This window comes from Platalea leucorodia, assembly GCF_965183815.1.
Source record: "Platalea leucorodia genome assembly, chromosome: 4".
In the NCBI taxonomy this organism is placed as follows: domain Eukaryota; kingdom Metazoa; phylum Chordata; class Aves; order Pelecaniformes; family Threskiornithidae; genus Platalea; species Platalea leucorodia.
The window spans coordinates 2,203,260-2,222,500 of record NC_138826.1 but is presented as its reverse complement, the minus strand read 5'-3'; the positions used below and the strand labels follow the sequence as shown (position 1 = coordinate 2,222,500).

At 44.1% G+C, this 19,241-nt stretch overlaps 1 protein-coding gene across 1 annotated transcript in view; it reads left to right on the top strand.

Annotated features, from left to right (window-relative positions):
* The window catches only part of MGMT (O-6-methylguanine-DNA methyltransferase), a 170,787-nt gene extending 154,352 nt beyond the window's left edge, over positions 1-16,435 (top strand). The window contains exons 5-7 of the mRNA XM_082308116.1: positions 8,038-8,177; positions 14,808-15,037; positions 16,382-16,435. Of these exons, the coding sequence (XP_082164242.1) occupies positions 8,038-8,177; positions 14,808-14,939 (272 nt within the window). The 3' untranslated portion in view covers positions 14,940-15,037; positions 16,382-16,435. The remainder of the gene's footprint in view (positions 1-8,037; positions 8,178-14,807; positions 15,038-16,381) is intronic.
* The last annotated feature ends 2,806 nt before the right edge of the window (positions 16,436-19,241 follow it).

Genomic DNA, 19,241 nt, shown 5'->3' with positions numbered 1-19,241 from the left:
CTGGAGGCTAATACTGCAATACATCCCGGCAAGATGAGGTATGAGATTGTGTTCCCGTGCGCCGAGAACGAGACCGAGATTGTCAGAGCATTTATATTCATGAGAGTGAAGTAATGCTGAGCCTGACTAGGCTTTCTGGATGCCTTAAATGAGCAGATACAGCCTTAACTCTTCAGGGTACCCGTTTACTTGAATCTGCTCAATGGCTGAAAGGTGGAAAACGGAAGCTGGAGGCTTGTTTATAGCTTGGATGTTGATTGGAATATTTGTGCAGGTGAAAAATTTGGCCATGTTGGGTCTCCATCAGCAGCGGTGGGATCAGGCAGCTTCGGTGCAGGAGAGATGTGGATGGAGAAAGCGATGGTGTGGGGTGTCGTTACCTCCCTCTGTGTGCTGAACTGGTTTGGATGATGAGAAACTCTTGGAGAAACTATTAAACATTTCTGCAGTCTTTTTCATCCAATGTTGACCTTGTTTGGTTGGCTTCCCAACAGAGGGAGGTTTACGTTTTTAATTTCGGCAGGGATGAAGCCGCCATCCCGAGCGGCAGGGGCGAGCGCTGGGCTCCAGCACGCCAAGGTGCTGCGAGGAGGAGGCCGTGCATCATTTACACACGCGGTGAGGAGTTTTGTTCCTCTGAATTTCCTAGTTCAGTAATTCACGGTAACACAACTTGGTTGATCAAAACAGGAAAGTAAAGTTCAAGAGAGAACTCAGGATTTTCCGCCCGCGGGGATGTACAAGAGGCGGAGACGTGCAGAGATAGTTGCTGCGTCGCAGGAGAGGGGTGGCCCTGCCCTTCCCCTCTGCTGCCCATCGAGCAGATCATTACAGGTTGGTAACAGCAGGTAAAGACACTTCTGTTTATGGTCTGGTATAGCATCGTTGGGCCCAACTGCAACTGGCGTAGTGGTAGGGGAAAAAAGGAATTGCAAGGAGATAATGCCAAGGAAGAAGAGGAGGCTCTGCGGGTCACCGAGTACAGGTGTCGTAGGGAAATCTTAATGCAGGAAAATGGGATGGATTCTCAGGAATCGGCACAGAACTGGTGTCAGAGAAAAATAAATTGGTTTTATGCTTCCCTCCATCCCCTCTGCAATGTAAGACTTGCCTGCCACGTTTTGTTGGCTGGGAAGAGACTGATATTTTCTCTGTCTCTTCATCCAAAGCATTTGTTCTCCTCTCCTGTAGCAATTGCAGCTTGGTGTATTACCTACAGCTCAGAGGATAATCAGGTGGCTTCTTCATTTAACTGTACTGCTGCTGCAAACAGCTGCACAAATCACCTGGCGGGGGATGCTGTGCAGCGACATGGTCTGTGCCGTAGCCCAAGAGGGAGTTGTCAAGTGCTTTGCAATTTCCTCCATCTTACCGGTCCATGGACTCCAAAACCCAGCCCCAGCCTGTTCAGGGATGTCGGGGCATTCCAAGTCCGGTATGAATATTTAGCTTAGATGAAGTTGCTAATGTTTAAGGAGTCGTTAGTTTGCATAAAACCTTGCTTGGGTTTGAATTTGGAAGTGGGAATCTGGGGAGGTTCACAACGTGCACAGACGGGGTGTAAAGGGCTGGTGCTGAGCGTCGGCCTCATCTCCTCATTTCCATCAGCTCTCAAATTACAGGCTGCTCTTGCAAGTGCATAGCAAACTCCTATCAAGGCTACTGCGCAAAAAATGGGTCAGAATATCGGTTACCGCTCCAGTAAAACACCCACTGACTTCCAGGGAGTTTAACCTGCAGAAATACTGCGGGATGAGGTCCGGGGAGAGTTACTTGCTTCTAAGGATAGAATTTGGCCCCACAACCCCTTCAGCAGTCTGAAGGGAGCTGCATTTAAAACTGTGTTAAACTACAGATCAGAAACAGCTCCCATTAATTGGGTTTTAACATAGCTCAGCCACTTAATGTGAGCCAAGCTGAACATTATATATATTAAACGAAAGCATATTGGTACATTTTTCACTTAAGTGATACAGATATATAGTATGTTTATAAATTATAGTTGTGTTTATATTTTATTATATTACATATTGCAAACACGTACGTGCATAGGCAATACATAAAAGCGTTATAAAAGCACTCCCTAGCCCACATTTCTGTACTGCTCAGAAGGGGGAACCTCGTGACCTGTGGGAGAGCACGAGATAACACCTGAGCCCCATTATCAACCGCTCTGGTGTACTCTAATGATTTTAATATGGACGGCCTAATATTTATGAACTGATGTTTTGAATTTCATTAAGTATTTACTCATGCAACTGCATCTGCAGAGCAGTATTCGGAAAACAGCAGAAGACGGTGGTACGGGGCTCGCGCTAGGTCAGAAATGGGCACTGCAGGGTCTGCTGGAAGGACTTGGGTTCACCAAAGATGCTACGTTGGAGGGGGCAGTTAACTTCAACTGTTGTCAGTGGGTTGGCTTGGGGCTTTGAATTTTTGAACACTTAATGACATCTATTTGAAGAGTTGCTAGTTCTGTAGTCAAAATGCACTGCAGTTGGCCTTAATTTATCTACAGATAAATGTAGAATGAATGTAGAATGTTTTCTCTATTGGGGAAAAATGCAACATGCTTTCAAGGAATATCACTCCTTTAGTTGCGCCACAGAAATATGCACTAGAAACACAACTTCATTGTTATGATCCATGGTATAGGGGTATGCTGGTGAGAAATAATAAAGTAAATAAATAAAGACGTTAAAAAGTGTGATGTCTGCGGTCAAGGTGTGCTGTCCATGATGGTCCGGTGGCTCTGCCCTGCGGAGGCTGGCACTGAGCACCCACCTCTTCAGCGGTGGAGAATCATCCGAGAGGTCCAACTCATCTTGGCCAGCAGCACCATGGGGTCAGATCTGGATGATATGAAAGTGATATGTTTCAGGTATAAACATTAATTTAGCCAATTAAATGCAGTCATAAATAGGACAGAGCACGGGAAACTATTTCATGAGTTGTCTGAATGATGTAATTGTAGAGCGGTGGTGGGCAAGGATCGATGTGGTCTTTAGCACGTGCAAACACTTGTTTGTCTTGGAGTGGTGGGAAGAGACCCCAGCTGGAGCCAAGGCTGGGCAGAGACCGCGTAGGAGCCTTGAGTGAACAACTAGCACAAGCTCAGAAGATGAACAGTAGAAGAAGTAGATGCACAGGGTGTTGCACGTCTGTGCTCAATAGCCAACCTGAGGAGCGAGTGAATTTTATTGTGCAAGGAAATTTTTGACAAAAAAAAAATGTTTAGGCTGATGCTTTTGAGGCAGGGGATTTCCTTTAGATCTGTCTTGTAAATGGAGTTGCCACGATTTTAACTGAGGAATTTTTGTCTAACTCTATATCCAAAATAACATGCACAGAGGTGCTCTCGCAGGTCTTGGAGTAGCTAGAGGTGGGATTCAGGCAAATACTTGTCTAATCCCTCCATTATTTACCTGTTGATGTGAAATATGTTTTGGTTGGGACTTTTGCCACTTTCATTTGTATAAATACATTTTTTTACTATAAGGTTGATGATGGATTATATAAAGTCAGTAATAGACACTCTAAAATAATTAGATTATTTTTGCATCTTCATTCATAAAGCTCAGTCATTCAAAATAGCCAAGGGCTTTGCTTTGATTCGGCTATTTAAGCAATCATAAAGGTAAAGTTTAACGCTATTATTTTCAGTTAGGCACATTCTGTTTCTATAATGTATCAATATCACGCATGCAGGCAGCAAAAATAAAAGTTCATAGCCTTTTCTCAATGATTTTGGCAAGATGGTTGCAGCACCCCTGATTTTAAGGAACCCTTTGTCTCTGGTGCAGCGAGATGTTTGGACTGTTTTACGGGATACGGTATCACCGTACTGTCTAATCTATATTCCCAGTAATCCTTTAATAGCAACTAATAATTGCATTTTTTACCATAGAGTACCAGTGGTCAGGGACTTGCCGCCATTGTAAAAGGGAAGAAAAACATTTCTTGATCTGCCTCGTTAACAAGAGCAAAGTATAATTAAACAGTTAAGAGACTTAGACAAGCATTTATCTCTTTCACGTACCGCTTGCTAGTTCAGTCTAGGGTAGGGTAGCAGTGGTTGTTAGTGTTCAGATTGCTGTTTAGGTGACATGCTTAGTAGGGCTGTAACTGCCTACTTAATAGTGAAGGAGGTTCAAAATTGCTAAAAATCAGCACTCTTCTTGCATTAACTGTTGCCTGTTGTCAGCAGCAGTTCTTCAATTTGAATATGAATCTGTTCTTCCAAGGTCTAAGAGCCAAGTTATGTTTTCTGGATTAGGTGGAAGCTCACGCTGCTGTTTTGTGGGCAAATTGGAGTATTTTTGAAGTGTTGTGCTTGATATTTTACCGATAGTCATAACAGTGAAAACTGATAAGCGCGAAAACAAACAAAAAAGTTGTCTATGTATTACCCCAGATAGGCTGCGAAAAAGACGGTGAGAAGGGGTGAGTATTTATAACTGTGTCTTTGCGTTTGCAAAAACCCCCTCAGGGTGGGGTGGCGAAACACAACAAACAAAAACTACCATTGCCAGCAACCAGAGTTGAGGAGAAGGAAAAAAATGGTCTGTCTTTAATCCCCCTTAATCAAAGGGATCAAAAAGGATGTAAAATGCGCCCGTGTATCTCTCGAAGCTCTCTTGCCCCCAGAGCTCTGCGGGGAGGTGCAGCGGGGGCGGGAAGGGACCGGCGCTGGTGGTGCTGCCGGTGGCGCCCGTCCCGCGGGCTGAGCCCCTCGCTGACGCGAGAAACGCTCTGGCAGCGTTATTAGATGGTAGCGTATGACTTCACGTCTTTGTACTAATTGCCGCCTTCAATTACACCCTTAAAAGTTACGATATGGCCGGTGTTAAAGTAAACTTGATTTTCCCTCCGTTATCCCCACGGACGGCACGTGCTTATATGGAGAATTAAAGTCTGTCGCAAGTGACCTCTGAAGCGTTTAGGCGTTAACAGTAGGTTCAGGGTAAGTCCCTCTTTTTAGGGGCTTATAACTTATCTGTAAATATTCATGTCAGATCAGTCACAGCACACCCACTCTTGGCACGATGGCGCGTTGCTTTGCCAATTTACCACGCAATTGGCAGGGCTGGGAGTAAGGTGCAATTCTGAGGTTTTTGACCAGCAAGTCCATGGGAGGAAAACATCCAAGAAGTCAATCACCCATCGCCTGTCGTTAAACCCTCCCAACTACCTTTGCGGTCCCTGGGTGGCCACGGACACGGCAGCTGGAGGTGGGAATGGGTCCTCAGGGCTGTGGAGACTTGGAAAGCCAAGTTGGCCGCAGGTCCCTCCCTTCCCCGTCCTTCAGTCTGCCGTCACCCCCACCATCCCGGTGCAGCTCCAGCTCCCAGTGGGAATTGGTGAGGTGTGCATTTGGGTGTAGAATCTGACAAATTATTGGTCGCTGAAATGAGAAATGGCATCCAGCAACACGAGTTGCTCTGCGGTGGCCATAACGCGCGTTCCTTGGCAAGAGGGCGGACCAGAGCCTGCTCTCCGGGAGGCTGAGGGCCGGTGTGCGCTGCGGGTGGGTGCGGAGGGAGGAGACACCCTCCGATATTCCCAGTCACACGACGGAGTTCGGTTCAGCCATTGCTCCGCTGGCGTCCGCCGCCCCGGGATGGCGCGGGCATCCTCGGCTCGCGGAGGTATGAAGTGTTTTCGTCTAAGGAGAGAATTTGTGTGTGTTAATTTTTATGTGCGTATTTTACAGCACTTTATAATGATACTTAACAGCATAAAACGTTGGCACGCGCTGAAAATTGGTGAAAGTTCAGCCATCTAATTTGGGCAGGTTGTGCTTACAGGCACTCACACTTGCAGACAGTTTAATAACAGTATTTGGCACTGTCTCTTAGAGCTGCTTAAACTAATTAATGCATTTGCTCCCTACAGGATGAAATTGAGTTTTCAGATACATTTATAAAATGATGTGCATGATTGCTAAGTATTTCATTCTTTTGAACTATAACTTCGAGTGTTTTATGTGGGTGCAGAGACAGTATATATTCTCCCATGAAAAATGTACAGTGGCTCTGGAAAGAGGATAATCTCTGCCCCTGCTTGTCAGAAGAGGATAATCTCTGTCCCTCTTTTAGCATGTTAAAAGCCACTCGATAATTCGGGCATCGCTTGGCACGGTGATGCTCTTGCTGGGGGGGCTCTGGAGCTGCCCCGTCCCCCTGCGGCCGCTCGGAGCTCCAGCGCGGGCTGCACCCGCTTCTCCTCTTATTCCTACAGGTTTCAGAAAGTCACGGGTCCGTCACGTCCCAGCCCACCACCTCCCCTGCCAAAAATGAGGGGGAAAAAGGGGATTTTTTGGACTCGGGCCCCGGCAATGTGCAGTCACTATATTTCATCGATTTAAAAGATGACATCAGGCAATAATTCCCCGAGACCCCTGAGCAGGCGAGGTTAACACTAATCTTGCTGGCTTAAAAAGAAGGTTAAAAAAATAATAAGTAACAATTTGATGTGAAATAAACCTTTCTGAAGAAATCACAGTAAACAAAATCTGTTTGCCTAAGGAAACCCTCCTAGCAATCAGCTAGTAACACAACTGCTTGTGCTAATGAACCCAAAGCTGTTAATGTGGTTTCTTCAGTTAAATTGATTCATGAATTTTGAAGAGAACATTATCTAATGAATTTTCTTTGAATAGAAAGCAATTAAAAGGACAAATCAGTCTGATTAACCCCAAAGTCACCCTACTGCCACAAATGGTGTACAGTTTGAAATTATATCATAAAAAACTAGAGCAGATTTGCTATCTCTTTGCCCTCTACTAATCCATGTAAATTAATGAACAACAAAGTTAATTTCTTTGATGACCCTTTTCTCGTATCACCTGGATTATGCTGATGTTTAATTTGCTTAATGTTATAATAAAGACTAAACAGATTTTTTCAATGAAGTGATTATCATTCCCTTCAGTTAAGAAGTGATTTTTATTATTTAACACACACATAATGGTGTATGGGTTTCCTTTAAGAACAAAATCACATTTCGCTATGTTCCTATGTAACGTAATCGATGTCTTTTTTGACAACTAAAGAAAGAAAATGTTTTTAATCAGTTTGTTTCTTTGCCAAAGCAGGAGACTGAAGCTCTCAGCTGGGGGAAGGGGCCTCTTTTCCTTTTTTTTTTTTTTCTTTTTTCTTTTTTTCTTATTCGCCAGCCCGCTCCTCTCAGTAAGTTATTCACTAGTTAGATCTTCAAAGCTTTTACAAGTGCCTTGGAAGAGCAATAGGTGTTCAACCCAAGTTGAATCCGAACGCGGCTATCAGTTTTCCTTTTGTAAAATAATCCTAGGTTGGGAAGGTAAAACCCTGAGATGCAGAAAAAAGCTGGTCCTAATGCATTTGCTTATTCATTATTTCAGCTATTGGAACACTTAGAAGCAATTTGCTGGTGAATTAAAATTAAAATAATGGAAGAGACATTATTTTTTTTCAGAGCCCTGTATCATTAAGGATGTGCCGTACATTCAAGGTCACAGCTAGTCCTTACGTTTTGTAATGTCTGCGACGCTGAGCAGTAGCTTGGGGGTCTCGACTATAAAATGCAGTCAGCCAGGATAATACCGAGTCCGCTGGCTCTAGGGCTTCTTCTGCCGCGTGTCCCAGCTGAAGTTGGAAATTAGCTGGAGATGCGAGGGCTTTGTAAAATAGGTAGAGCCGGTTATTTCTTCCCTTTTTAATTTGACTCTATGCTAATTTATACTCTGCCAATTTAATGGAAAAACCACATTGTATGAGTTAACAGGATAATTGTACTTGAAGCAAATTAAAAATATAGGAAAATCAAAGCCTTAAATCCTTTTTTATAGTGATCGGTTACTTGAAGCGCTCTTTCTAATAATCATGTATTTAAATGTAGTAATATAGGATACAATAACAGGACAGTGCATCAGGGCTGTTTAAATTTAAATTAGAAAGCTGCTATTGAGACTCTGCTTTGCGTTGGGTTTTTTGAATATTTCATCTTGCTTTTTTTCAGCCATGCATACGAGCAGCATTCCCTTCGTCTTCTTTGCAGATTCGTTCACCAGACAAGTGTTGTGGACCCTGCTGAGAGACGTGAAGTTTGGCGAGGCCGTTTCCTACAAGCAATTAGCGGACCTCGCAGGCAACAGCAGAGCGGCGAGAGCGGTGGGAGGAGCGATGAGGAGCAATCCCGTAAGTTCACGTCAACTTTTAAATAAAGTTGATGGAAGATGGTGGATTTAGAGAGCTTTGCGGGCTAAATGTCATTAGTTTAAATTTATCTGCTATGAAAACTGGTCTACCATGAGTAATAAGGTCAGTAAGTGTTTTTAATCAGCAATAATGCACAACCCAGTTTAATGTGATTTATTCCCTACCATTTATGGCGTTAGATTTGAAAAAGAAACATTGCACTTCTTTTAATTCATCAGCCTCTACACATCTTGTTGTTCTCAAACTTTCTTATACATTCTTAGGTGAGGCAAGTCTTTTATCCCCTGACACGGACCTCGTTTTGACAGGGTGTGAGTAGCTTTGGTTGCGTTAACAGCAGTCCATCCTCTCTGGCATGGATACGTTTCGGAAAATGTGGAAGAGGAGGGATTTTAAATCATGTAGGTACATGTTTGAATCAAGTCCCTAATTGTCAATATGTTTTTTTCCCCATGCACTCCAAACCAGCTGTACATGGCATTTCTCCATTAGATATAGGTGAGTTGCCTGAATTTAAACCAACTGGAGGGAGTAGCCCTCTAGGTGAGTCCTGTGGATTTTGGAAAAACAGTATGTTATAATACTCGGCCTCTTTGTCTGTCTTCCCAGTAATTATCTGTCCCTTTTAGGTGTCCAGGTTTAGATTTCCAGATGTATTTATGCACCTGAATCACACTGGTGGGACTGGTGGGACTGGTGCTGCAGCCTGCAGCTGACTGGTTCCTGTGCAAAGGAAAGGAAAAGCTGGTAAAGAGAACGCCGCTATATCTGTCTTTACGCATTCATTACCTTGCTACTTGCCTTAAAAAAAAAGGAAAAAAACTTTGATTCCTATTAATATCATTGTGGCCTTTCTGGCCATTCTTCAACATATTTTCCCTCATTACCACTTGCCCTGAGCAACATGTGTCTTTCTATAGCCAAATTCCTCTCCTTTTCTCCAGCGTTATACCTGCCGTAATCTTGACCTCCTGTGTTGTTTTTACATTCAGTCCTTTCGGTATTTTCTTTAATAAGGTACATATGAGACTGCAACGTGTAGTTGCAAAGTGGGTTAGGAAATCTGTTTTCACAAGAGCTGGTAGCTTTACATATAGAAATAATAAAGGTGAGGGGGTTTTGCAGTGCCACATATTATCTTCATATTTCACCTCATTCATAAAATCAACCTGCGTGTTAGGCATAGCCAACCTGCGTATTATGGCTCATAGGTCTGAAGGACCAGGTAGAAATTTATATGGGAAACCAGAGAAACACAGCGAATAGGTGCTCCCATCGAAGTACAAAGGGACTATGTGTGAGTTTGCATGTGGAATATGCATTAAATTACAGATTAACTACAGGAGATGTAGAGTGATAAAAATGTGGTTTGGAATGGGCAGGGCTCTCATTACAGCACTGTTGGTTTGTTTTTTTTTTTTTTTTTTTATCATCGGCTTTCTATTATGAAATATTGGGGTGGTATTATATTAATACAGCTTTTTCCCTAAAGCTATACATTATTATCTATAATATGCTCAAAAATTTTCTGCTGGGGACAGAAAACACTGCAGCTATAGTATGGGATGGGAAATAACAATAATAAGATAGGACCTCATTTAAAAAAAAATTGCAGTAGCTTTGCTGTATATTTTCAGAACTATTTTCATCCTTCCTCACAGGGGACAAAGCAGGAATTTTCACACCACAACCTGCTGTTACCGCTGCTTTGGATGCTGCTGCTCCACTGCAGCCTGAGGGCAAAGCTGGGTACATTTCTAGGCGATAGCAATTACATATCCTTTTGCACAACACTATATTGTTATTCTTTGAGAAGTGTTTCCTGTAGGTTTGCATTGGATTGCCTTATCTTAATGTACGCCATATTATATTGGAAAGCATTCCATCACATTAAAATAGTTTGTATTGTCAAGTACAATACAGCGTATTGACGAAATGTAGCTTTATACTGCTTATATGAACTGTTTCATAGGAAAACCTGATATACGCTTAAAATATTAGGGTGTACTTCTTTATTGAGCTTAGAAGCTTATACCCATTAGACATTATGTGAGTTTCTGTGGTAGTGTGCTACCTGCCCAGAATTGCAGGATACCCGGGAACATTGTACGTGTATAAACACACTTGCAGTCTGTTTATCAGATGAGATATTGAGCTTTGAATCTAACTAAACAGTTCATTAAACTGAACACGTCATCTGAACTGCAGCATCATTAACGTATCGGCGCAGAATGCAAAGAGCTGTGGTGTTAACAACTGCTACACCTGCAACCCGAGCTTTAGGATATAAATACTGCTTTTGAGGAGCAACGGCTTCGAAATTGGTGCAGAAATGTGATGTTTTGTTAAGCAGCAGATTAGTGATTTTTTGTTCGCAGGAGAGAAGCTGGAACTAGCGAATGCTGTTATTGCGAATGTGAAATAGAAGTGAATACTTCTGTTAACGATTGCTGCAGAAGCTATGCGAAATAGCAAAATCATAATATGTATGCACCTTGAGATGCTTCCTTATGATTAAGGGACTAAATTACAAACATGATGACTAAATCATAAACATGATTTAATGAGGACAGTAATAACAGTAAAAATGAGCACTTGAAATAAGCCCGAGCCTGGCATTGCTTTGTTACTCAGATGCGTTGATAAAATCGCGTATCTCACCTTTATCCACGAAATACCAGAACATTTCTCCCTTCTACAAATCAGGGGTTGGTCTTTAATTTTGGTAGCGTGCATTCCACAGGTTTCCCTTTGTAGTTGGGTTGCTTCACATAATTCATCCGATGACCTTCAACTTTATGAGAAGGTGGAATAGTTGCCAGCAGCAGCTGAAAGATGCGACATCTTTGCCTCAATTTATGCCAAGGACATGGTGGGGATGGCTCACCTTTTGCAAGAGAAACTTCAAATAGTTTACTGCGGTTCACAATGATTGCAAGGTCTGTGGTCCTCAAAGGGAACCCATAAAGTTCAATTAAAAATCTCATTAGACTAGTATAGGAGGATCAAAAAGAAATCACAGAGACTCATGGGAAATGGCGACTGTTGGGCTGATTAGTCCAAGGCCATCCTAAATGACTGTTCTGTGCCTTAAATAAGACGTCTTCAGCGGTCTGTTAACGGCAGTCATAGCTGCATACGTTGGGTTTTATATTCTCCCTGATTGTGTTATTGTACAACTTCACGCTCATACCCATCTATCCGAAGTCCAGGATATTGTTCAGCCAAAATGTTTCAAACGTTGGAGATTGGAAGGAGTAACCATGCATTTGCGAATGGATTGTGAAGTATGGATTTGCAGCGTTGTGGACGCATAAAACTACTTGTGCCTTAATTCCTTCGGTGGCTGGCAAGAACCCGGGAGCCGTGCTGGGTCACACTACGGGGTTGGTTTCTGTCGGCGAAGAGGGGGAGAAAAAGCAATAGGACACGAGCAAACGGAAAGATTATTTTTTGCTAAGTGTGATTCTTGTTGTGTGTTATAACTCGATATTTCAGCTGTTTCCATTACGGCCTGGCTGATCCGGTTTTGACAGTTTGGCGGTTTCTGGAGGCCTCCAGCCCATCAGCGGTATAATGGGACGGTCAGGTTGCCGTTGCCTCAAATTGAAAACTCTTAACGAGCGGAGCGCCGCGGCAGAGCCCCGCTCCGCTCCGTCCTCAGACGGAATTTGCTAAATGCAATTCAAAGGCGATCGATACCTTGTGCAGGGAGTTTTTTTCCCCACCTTTTTTCTAAACAAAAGCATTATCGAGGAGTTAGTTTATTCACACATTGCCACGAGCGTTAATGACCGCCCGAGTCTTGTTCTGCCAGTCACCCAGATGGCTGTTGATAAAGATTTAGCATCATGTTCTGAGTGTCAGGGCTGTCAGTAGTGCTGAACCATTTGACCAGAAGAAAAAACGCACAGGGAGCTATTGATTACAGCTTCTCAGTGTCACTTGTTCACCAGGATTTAGGTATTGATGAGGCTGCGAGTGAAAACAAGCTCTTTCCCTTGTGGGCCTCTACCCAGAAGAACAAAAGCAAAGTTGGAGAAAATATTCAGCTGGTGCCCGAATCAGAGGGGCTCCGTTATTGATCCCAGGGCCCCTTCGTGTTATTTTTGTTGGAGACAAATCTATGGGTTTGGAAGTGTTATAGCATTTGAGGTAGGGTCTGTGTAAGTGATGGATTCATGTATTAGATGAATTAGATTTCACAGCATGAAGATTTCAGCGGAGCTATAATATTATGAGCTGCTTGGTTATTGATAAAAATTACATTAAATGTAGCTGAGGCATTAAAGCTCCAGACTAGGGTAGTACTCCCTCTAAAATGTCCTTAGGGCCCTAATAAATTTTAGCAGGTTTAATTATTTTAGTAGTCTGAAAGTTGTCACCACAATTAAGCCAAACTTAAGCAATATTCAATATTTTTAAATTACAGCGCTGATAAAGCCTCTGTACCACATTTTCTTTCACATTCGATGCTACGGAGGGTGACGTACAGGCGCTTGCGTGCGTTAGGACAAACTCGGTATGAAATTCTTTATTTCGGGCATGGAAAAAGCTAGGGTTATTTCATACCCTCCTCTTCTTGCTTGATGGCTCAGCCGCGCATCCCTGCGTCTGTGAACGGGTCCTGCACCGACCCAGGGATCATCCGAGACCCCGTGCGGCGTACCAGCTCACACCACCTGAAAATAAAGGCCTTTTTTTTTCTCCCCGTGGGCACACCTTCCATCTTCTGGCACAATTTAGCAGGAGAAGTCCTCAGCTTACCTCCCCGACAACATTTCCCCGTAAACGGATCCCCCCGCTCTTTGCACCCTCTGAGCGGCAGCAGGGAACTGGCTCAGAAAGAGGTTTGGGCCCCTGCCCGTAGCAAGATTTATAGCCTTACCATCAAAAATATGCGGATTTACTGTAGATATTTTTAAAGAATTGCAAATTAACCTTGGAGATTTTTTACAGTGTATTATTATGGCTTGTTATGGCTTTGTCACTCAAGAAAATCTGCCTGCAGTAACTTGTGCACGCGGATTGTAAAGACGGAGAAATCCCAAAACAGAAAAACGCTTGCAAAAAACAACTTCTTTAAAGAAGTCATAAACCAAGCGTGGGATGGCATGGTGTAGAGTAAAGATTTTATTGGTACTCGCTGGAGTTGTCATGGATGCATAATTCACTTGTGGCATTGCCAACTCCAAATAAAGCAGCTATTATAAGCATTTTTTATTAAACCTTGATTAACAATAAGCACCTATGTGTATTCCCATTTAATGTGATAGCCTGTGGGCTGAGATTCAGATTTTGAGTTTCAGCCATTGAAATTACCCAACAAAACCAAAAGAATCCCCCAAAAAACGATTTACAAAGCTCTGGCCAGTAGCTGCCCAGCTCCTGTGGGGTCTGGGTGTCCCAGGCCCAGATACCAGCACAGCGTGAACTGTGCTGAAATAACTATTACATGGGATTGAAATAAGTCAGTGTAAAGTATGTAATTTGTCTGTGTGTCTATATATATAAAAATCATGCTTTTTGCCTTAAAATATCCAAATTTGTTAAAATCGCACTTTTTAGTGAGTTACTGTTTTCAGAGCTATATCATTGCGATCAAATTGCTATGCGGTTACCAAAACACATACGGCGTGATTAGAGATGATGTATTGCATTTTTTATGGTGTGTACTTCAACTATGATAATCACCTGTAATAAAAAAACTTAAAAAAACACGTTTATGTACTTCTCTGCGTTATCAGTCTACTATGTAACTTCTTGCATTGATTTTTCAGAATCCGTGACATTTGGCTATAAATGATACAAAGTAGAAGGCATGAGGAAAAAAGTTCTTAAATTGGTTAGGTGTGAATTAAATCTCTCCTGTTGTAGGTTTTAAAAATTCAGAACCCATTTTGGATTGACTTGCTGTTAAATAATAAATAGCACCTTGTTCTTATATAGAATTTTTCAGCAGTGCACGTAGAGGTGCTATAGCGAGAGGAGATCTGCCGAGGGAGCTGGGGCTCGGGAAGCTCGCTCCTGGAAGCGCTCTTCCCAGTGATCTGGGGTTTTCCCCAGGAATACGGCCTCTTCTCATCCTGGGATGATGCTCGATAGTCGTCCTGTACCTCCGTGCTATCCTCGTGTGCGTTTGGGGTCTGCGAGGCTTCGTCACCCGCCCGGGCGCTGAGGTCTCGGGGGCTGGTGCGGGGCAGGAGAATCTGCTTCTTGCAGAGGAGTTTTTATATATGGGATTTAATATAGCGGGTTTACCCTTTTAAGACTTTACGTCATTTTTATGTATTAAAATTTCTCCCAACGCTTAATTTTCCCCAAGAACTGGTTGGTGTTGAGAGCCTGTGGCCGTTACGGAGCCGTCCGTGATCGGCACTGTTTCGGCACGGTAGCGGCCCAGCCAGGAGCACGTCCCCGATGCCGCAGCTGCCCCGTCCTCCTCGGGCACGGCCGGGGCTCCGCCAGCGTCCTCTTGAACGCGGGTGCTCAGTCCGCGTCCCCGCCAGGCTGGTGGCAGACGACTCCTGCTTTCGCCGTGGATCTACGGGCGTCTCCCCCCGCCACCGCTCCCCTTTGAAGGGTTCCTTATTTTTGTGTCTTTTGCAGATCCCGATTATAATACCGTGCCACAGGGTGATTCGCAGCAGCGGGCAGAGCGGCAACTATGGAGGAGGAAACCTTATGAAAGAGTGGCTTTTGTCGCACGAGAAGCTCCAGAAAGAGAAGTTAGCATATTGATGCAGCTCAGCCACGGCTGCTAACCAGCCAAGACATACAACTGCGGCTACTTGGCTTATAACAAGCTCTCAGAGCACCCAGCAGAATTCAGAAAAATGGTAAATATTTGAGTGACATATAAATATAATGCAACATCCGAAGTGAAATGTGTGGTGGCACCGCTATATTAAAAAAGCGGGATGCGTCCTGAGGGATGCAGCTCGTCTGCCCTTTCTTGTTTTTACATTTTACAGCAGAATGAGTACAGCGGTCCAGGCCTGTTGTGCGTGGATTTTGTTCCCATCTCCGGTCCTGTTTTGTTCTATTTTTAATGTCCATTAAAGCACGGCTAAGGGAGCGGGGGGGACGTGGCAAATGCGAGGTGCGAGCCTTCCCCTGCGGAAGCGCCGGGCGCCCCTCGCCGCCGCGCAGCCCGAAAGGGCGTTTTACAGAAACGGGGGTCCACGGAGCCCGCAGGGACGCGTTCGAAAGCAGGCGGCTATTGAATTGCTTGTTCCCGGCTTTTCTTTCCCGATTGCGAGAGATGGGGATAAAAATTTTTGCTTTTGTGAATGGTGCAAGCAGCAGGTGGAAGCGAAGCTGCCAGCAGATTGTATGAAAAGTATATTTTAAATAAGCAGTTTGGTTAGCACAACTTGGGCAAAATACTGAAAAGCTCGTCATAGTTGTGTCTTCAGCAGCAGCACGTCTCCTTTTATCATTTGATTTTTTTTCCTTTAGATTTTTGCATTTCTCTGTTATGCCAAGCTTTATTTCCCATAGCCTCTCTGTAGAAGGGATTCAAGTATTCAAGAGATACTAAAGCAAAATTTTGAGGTGGTTTAAGCAGGGTTCTCTGCAAGTACGAGCCACCAGAAGCTGAAATTTTCAGTATGGGAATCGTAAATTCTAACATGGAAATACTGATTTTTTTTTTTTATGTGTTTTATCATATTTTCAATAGATGTCTCTTTAGAAAGGCCATTGCTAACCAAAAAATTATTGTGTTACGATGCGTTAGTTAATGTAGTATTATTGATATCTCTGAATTACTTCAATAAAAAAACTGCTTTGCATGTACAAGTGTCTTTGTGTATGTTTATAAATAAAACACAGTATGTGATATATGGAGAAAATAAACTATACCCAACTGTACAATATAAAGCTGTATTTTTATCAAGGGTTTCTGGTGGCAATATAAACCATGAAAGCAAAGCTCAAGTGGTTTGTACGTGTCACCAGAACCCCGAGATAAAAATATAGCCTTATAATATGTACAGTTTGGGTGTATTTTATTTATTTTTTTTTTTTAATAATACATGCTACCGACCGAAGAACACGGTAGCAAATGTAAACTTTAACCTTTCTCACATTTACATCCCTTTTTCTTGAGGTATTTGCTTTTTTTTTTTTTTTTTTTTCCTTTTTTAGGGATGTATCTTTATTTTTTTTTTTTTTTGCAGGGAGGGTGATGGCGAGCGCCGGCTTTCCAGGCGGGAGCACCTTTCCCAGGCAAGCACCCGGCTTTTGAGCGAAGTCGTGTTCTGGGGGGGGGGGGGTTTGGCGGGGGCAGGGAGGTGCAGGCAGGGGCAGGCAGGGGCAGGCAGGGCCGGCAGCGCTGCCCCCCCGCCGCCCAACAGAGGGCGCCGCGGCGCCGGCCGCCCCCCCCCCCGCCGCTGCAGGCCCCGGGGCCCGCGGCTGCAGCGCCCGCGGCGATGCCAAAAACCGGCGGTAAAACCGATCCCCACCAACACCAAACCGTGCCAGGAGGGCGCGGGGCTGGGGCTGGGCCCGGGGACCCCGACCCCTGCCTCGGGGTGGAGGCGAGGCCGAGTTTCGGGAAACCCGGAGCTGAAGAAAATACCCGAAAACGCAGGCGTCCCGCTGTCCGTCGCGACGCGCCCGCGGGACGGGGAAGAAACGCGCCCGCGCGGGAGAGCTCGGTGCTTTTTGCCTGGAATTGGGTTCCCCGGCCCGATCGAGTTTCCCCCCTTCATCCCCGCGCCGCTTTGAACCGCTGACATTGAGACGCTGTGCAGCCAGGCACGACAGCTGGCTCCGCGGCATCTAATACCAACACATGCTGCTTTAGCCCATTTCCAGAGACTAAGATAATGAAAGATTCAAAAATAATATTTGTTTTGGCAGAACTACATTTATAATGAAATAGATGCCCTTGACCGTGGAAGAAACTGAATTTTGCAGTGGGTCATTCTCCCCCCGCCTTTTTTTCCCCCGTGCAAAGCCGGCTCTGCGGCCGGTCTAAGGCCAACAGAAATATTTTCGAAGGACTGTGTTGTATTTCCTGCGTCAGATTTACAGCAGAATTGCAGCTACACTGGTTGTACTGTTTTACGCCGGAATGAAAAATGCAGATTACATCCTATGTATCAATACCAAATGGAAAAGGGCCCCAGGCTTAAGGATTGTTACAGATCACTTTCATGCAAGCAGGGTTTGCAACGTAATGAGCTCATACTGGAAGCATCTTAAACAGAAAACCGATTCATCGTCGTGGTAGGGACGTTTTTAGACGTGCCTGAGTTTTCTTCCCTCGTGCAAGCGATTCGTATGGAATTAGAGTCATCTGATCAGGGCAAGAAAGATTTGGCCCATAAAGTTTCCGTTTAATCTTTCTAAGCAGTTCTCAAGCAGCAGGCGCTTCTGAAGGGGTACTCGATGTTTGCCGTACGGCGTAGCAGTTGAATGAGGAGCGGTGAGGCCGTTGGTAGGACGGTGCTGTCGCTTGCCAAATGATATTCAGTTATAGACAAGGAGCAGTAATTTTAGACTACTGTTTCTGTTGACATCGCAGATCATCGTTTCTTCTAGAAATAGATTGCTACCTTTAATCATGTTTCCCAATGTTTTACCAAATTTTAAAATTATAATCTTTATGGTATGTATTGTGCCCAGGTCAAAGAGATAGACTTGCTATCAAAATGTTTATTTATTGTGAAAGGCGGTGCTGAAGATCTGCTTCTTTAAAGAGAATGCAATAAAATAATAAACCTATAGATAGATTGCTTAAAAACTTAAAGCGCAGTAATCCAGGGGGAGTCCTGTAAGATTTATGTACTATTTCAAGAGTAATTTCTCAGTAAGAATCTTATAGGAATGTAAAAATCCTCAAAGAATTGCATTTACAGATTTAATTGTAATTCCTTTTATATTCTTACAGAACTGGAATAGAAACATCGTTCAGAGGCTTCTCCGTAAAACTCCCCTGCCCTTGCTGAGCGGCCGAGCCCTCTGCGCTGCGTGACTGTGGCCGGCTTTAAAAACAATGGAAAATATTCCTGACGGTACCCTCTCTTGCCATGAAAGTGGGCAGGATATTTCAGTTACGGTGGTGTGCAAATACAGCTTGTCAGAGGGCTGTGTGCTATTTTTGTTTCAAATAGCGTGCGTAGGGTATGAGTAGCAAATAAATACTCTTAATTTTGGCCTTGAAAGGGAGCTTTTTCCCTAGTTTTCTCTCCTTTTTCTTTCTTTTTTTTTTCCAGCAGACTTGCCCCAGCAAAAAAAAAAAAAAAGTATCTCTCCCTGTCCTTAAATCTGGGATTTCCCAATGATTGGCTTTTAATATCGCTATTTTTGTTGCGCACCATTTTTAGCAAGGAGCAAATCCAGTTCCCACCCCCCAGCGTTCAAACCCCATTTTTCTCCCCAAATTATTATTTTTTAATAATAATGATGATGATGATGATAGTAATAATGATAATAATAATAATAATAAATTAAATAATAAATTAATATTGCCCTGGGGCCCATCACTGCAGACTGACGGTTGAGGGAGGGAAGCCACCTCCATTTCACTCCTTCCCAGTCCGGGGGGACGCAGCCATGGCGAGCGAGCTCTCCCCCCGCGCCTGATCCAGACCAGTCCCCGGCCCGTGTGAAGTAACGTGTGGGTGGCAGCCGAAAGCGGGGCCGGGGGCTGGAGGAGCCGCAGGCTGGGCGGCGCAGCCTTCCCGGAGCCGGCGGCAGCGGCGGGCGAGGGGTCTGGGCTCCATCAGCCGCGGCCGGCGGGGCGAGATGCGGTAGCCGGACCGCAAGGTGAAAATTGACGTGAGCGCAGCGCCCTGGCAGCGCCTTGGGTTGATGAAAGGATGTTGTTAACAAGCCTTTAACGTTTCTCATTAATGGCTGGGTTGGGTGGATGGGGTTTTTTTTCATTGAAAAAAGCCAGAAGACAAAAATTCCACCTGGGCAGTAATTAAGATCGATCCCATCCAGTATGTTTAGTTATCAATTTTTAAAACCTCTTTAAGTGCCTTATTTAGTTATTTTAAACAGGGCTGTTTATTTGTTGCAGTGAGT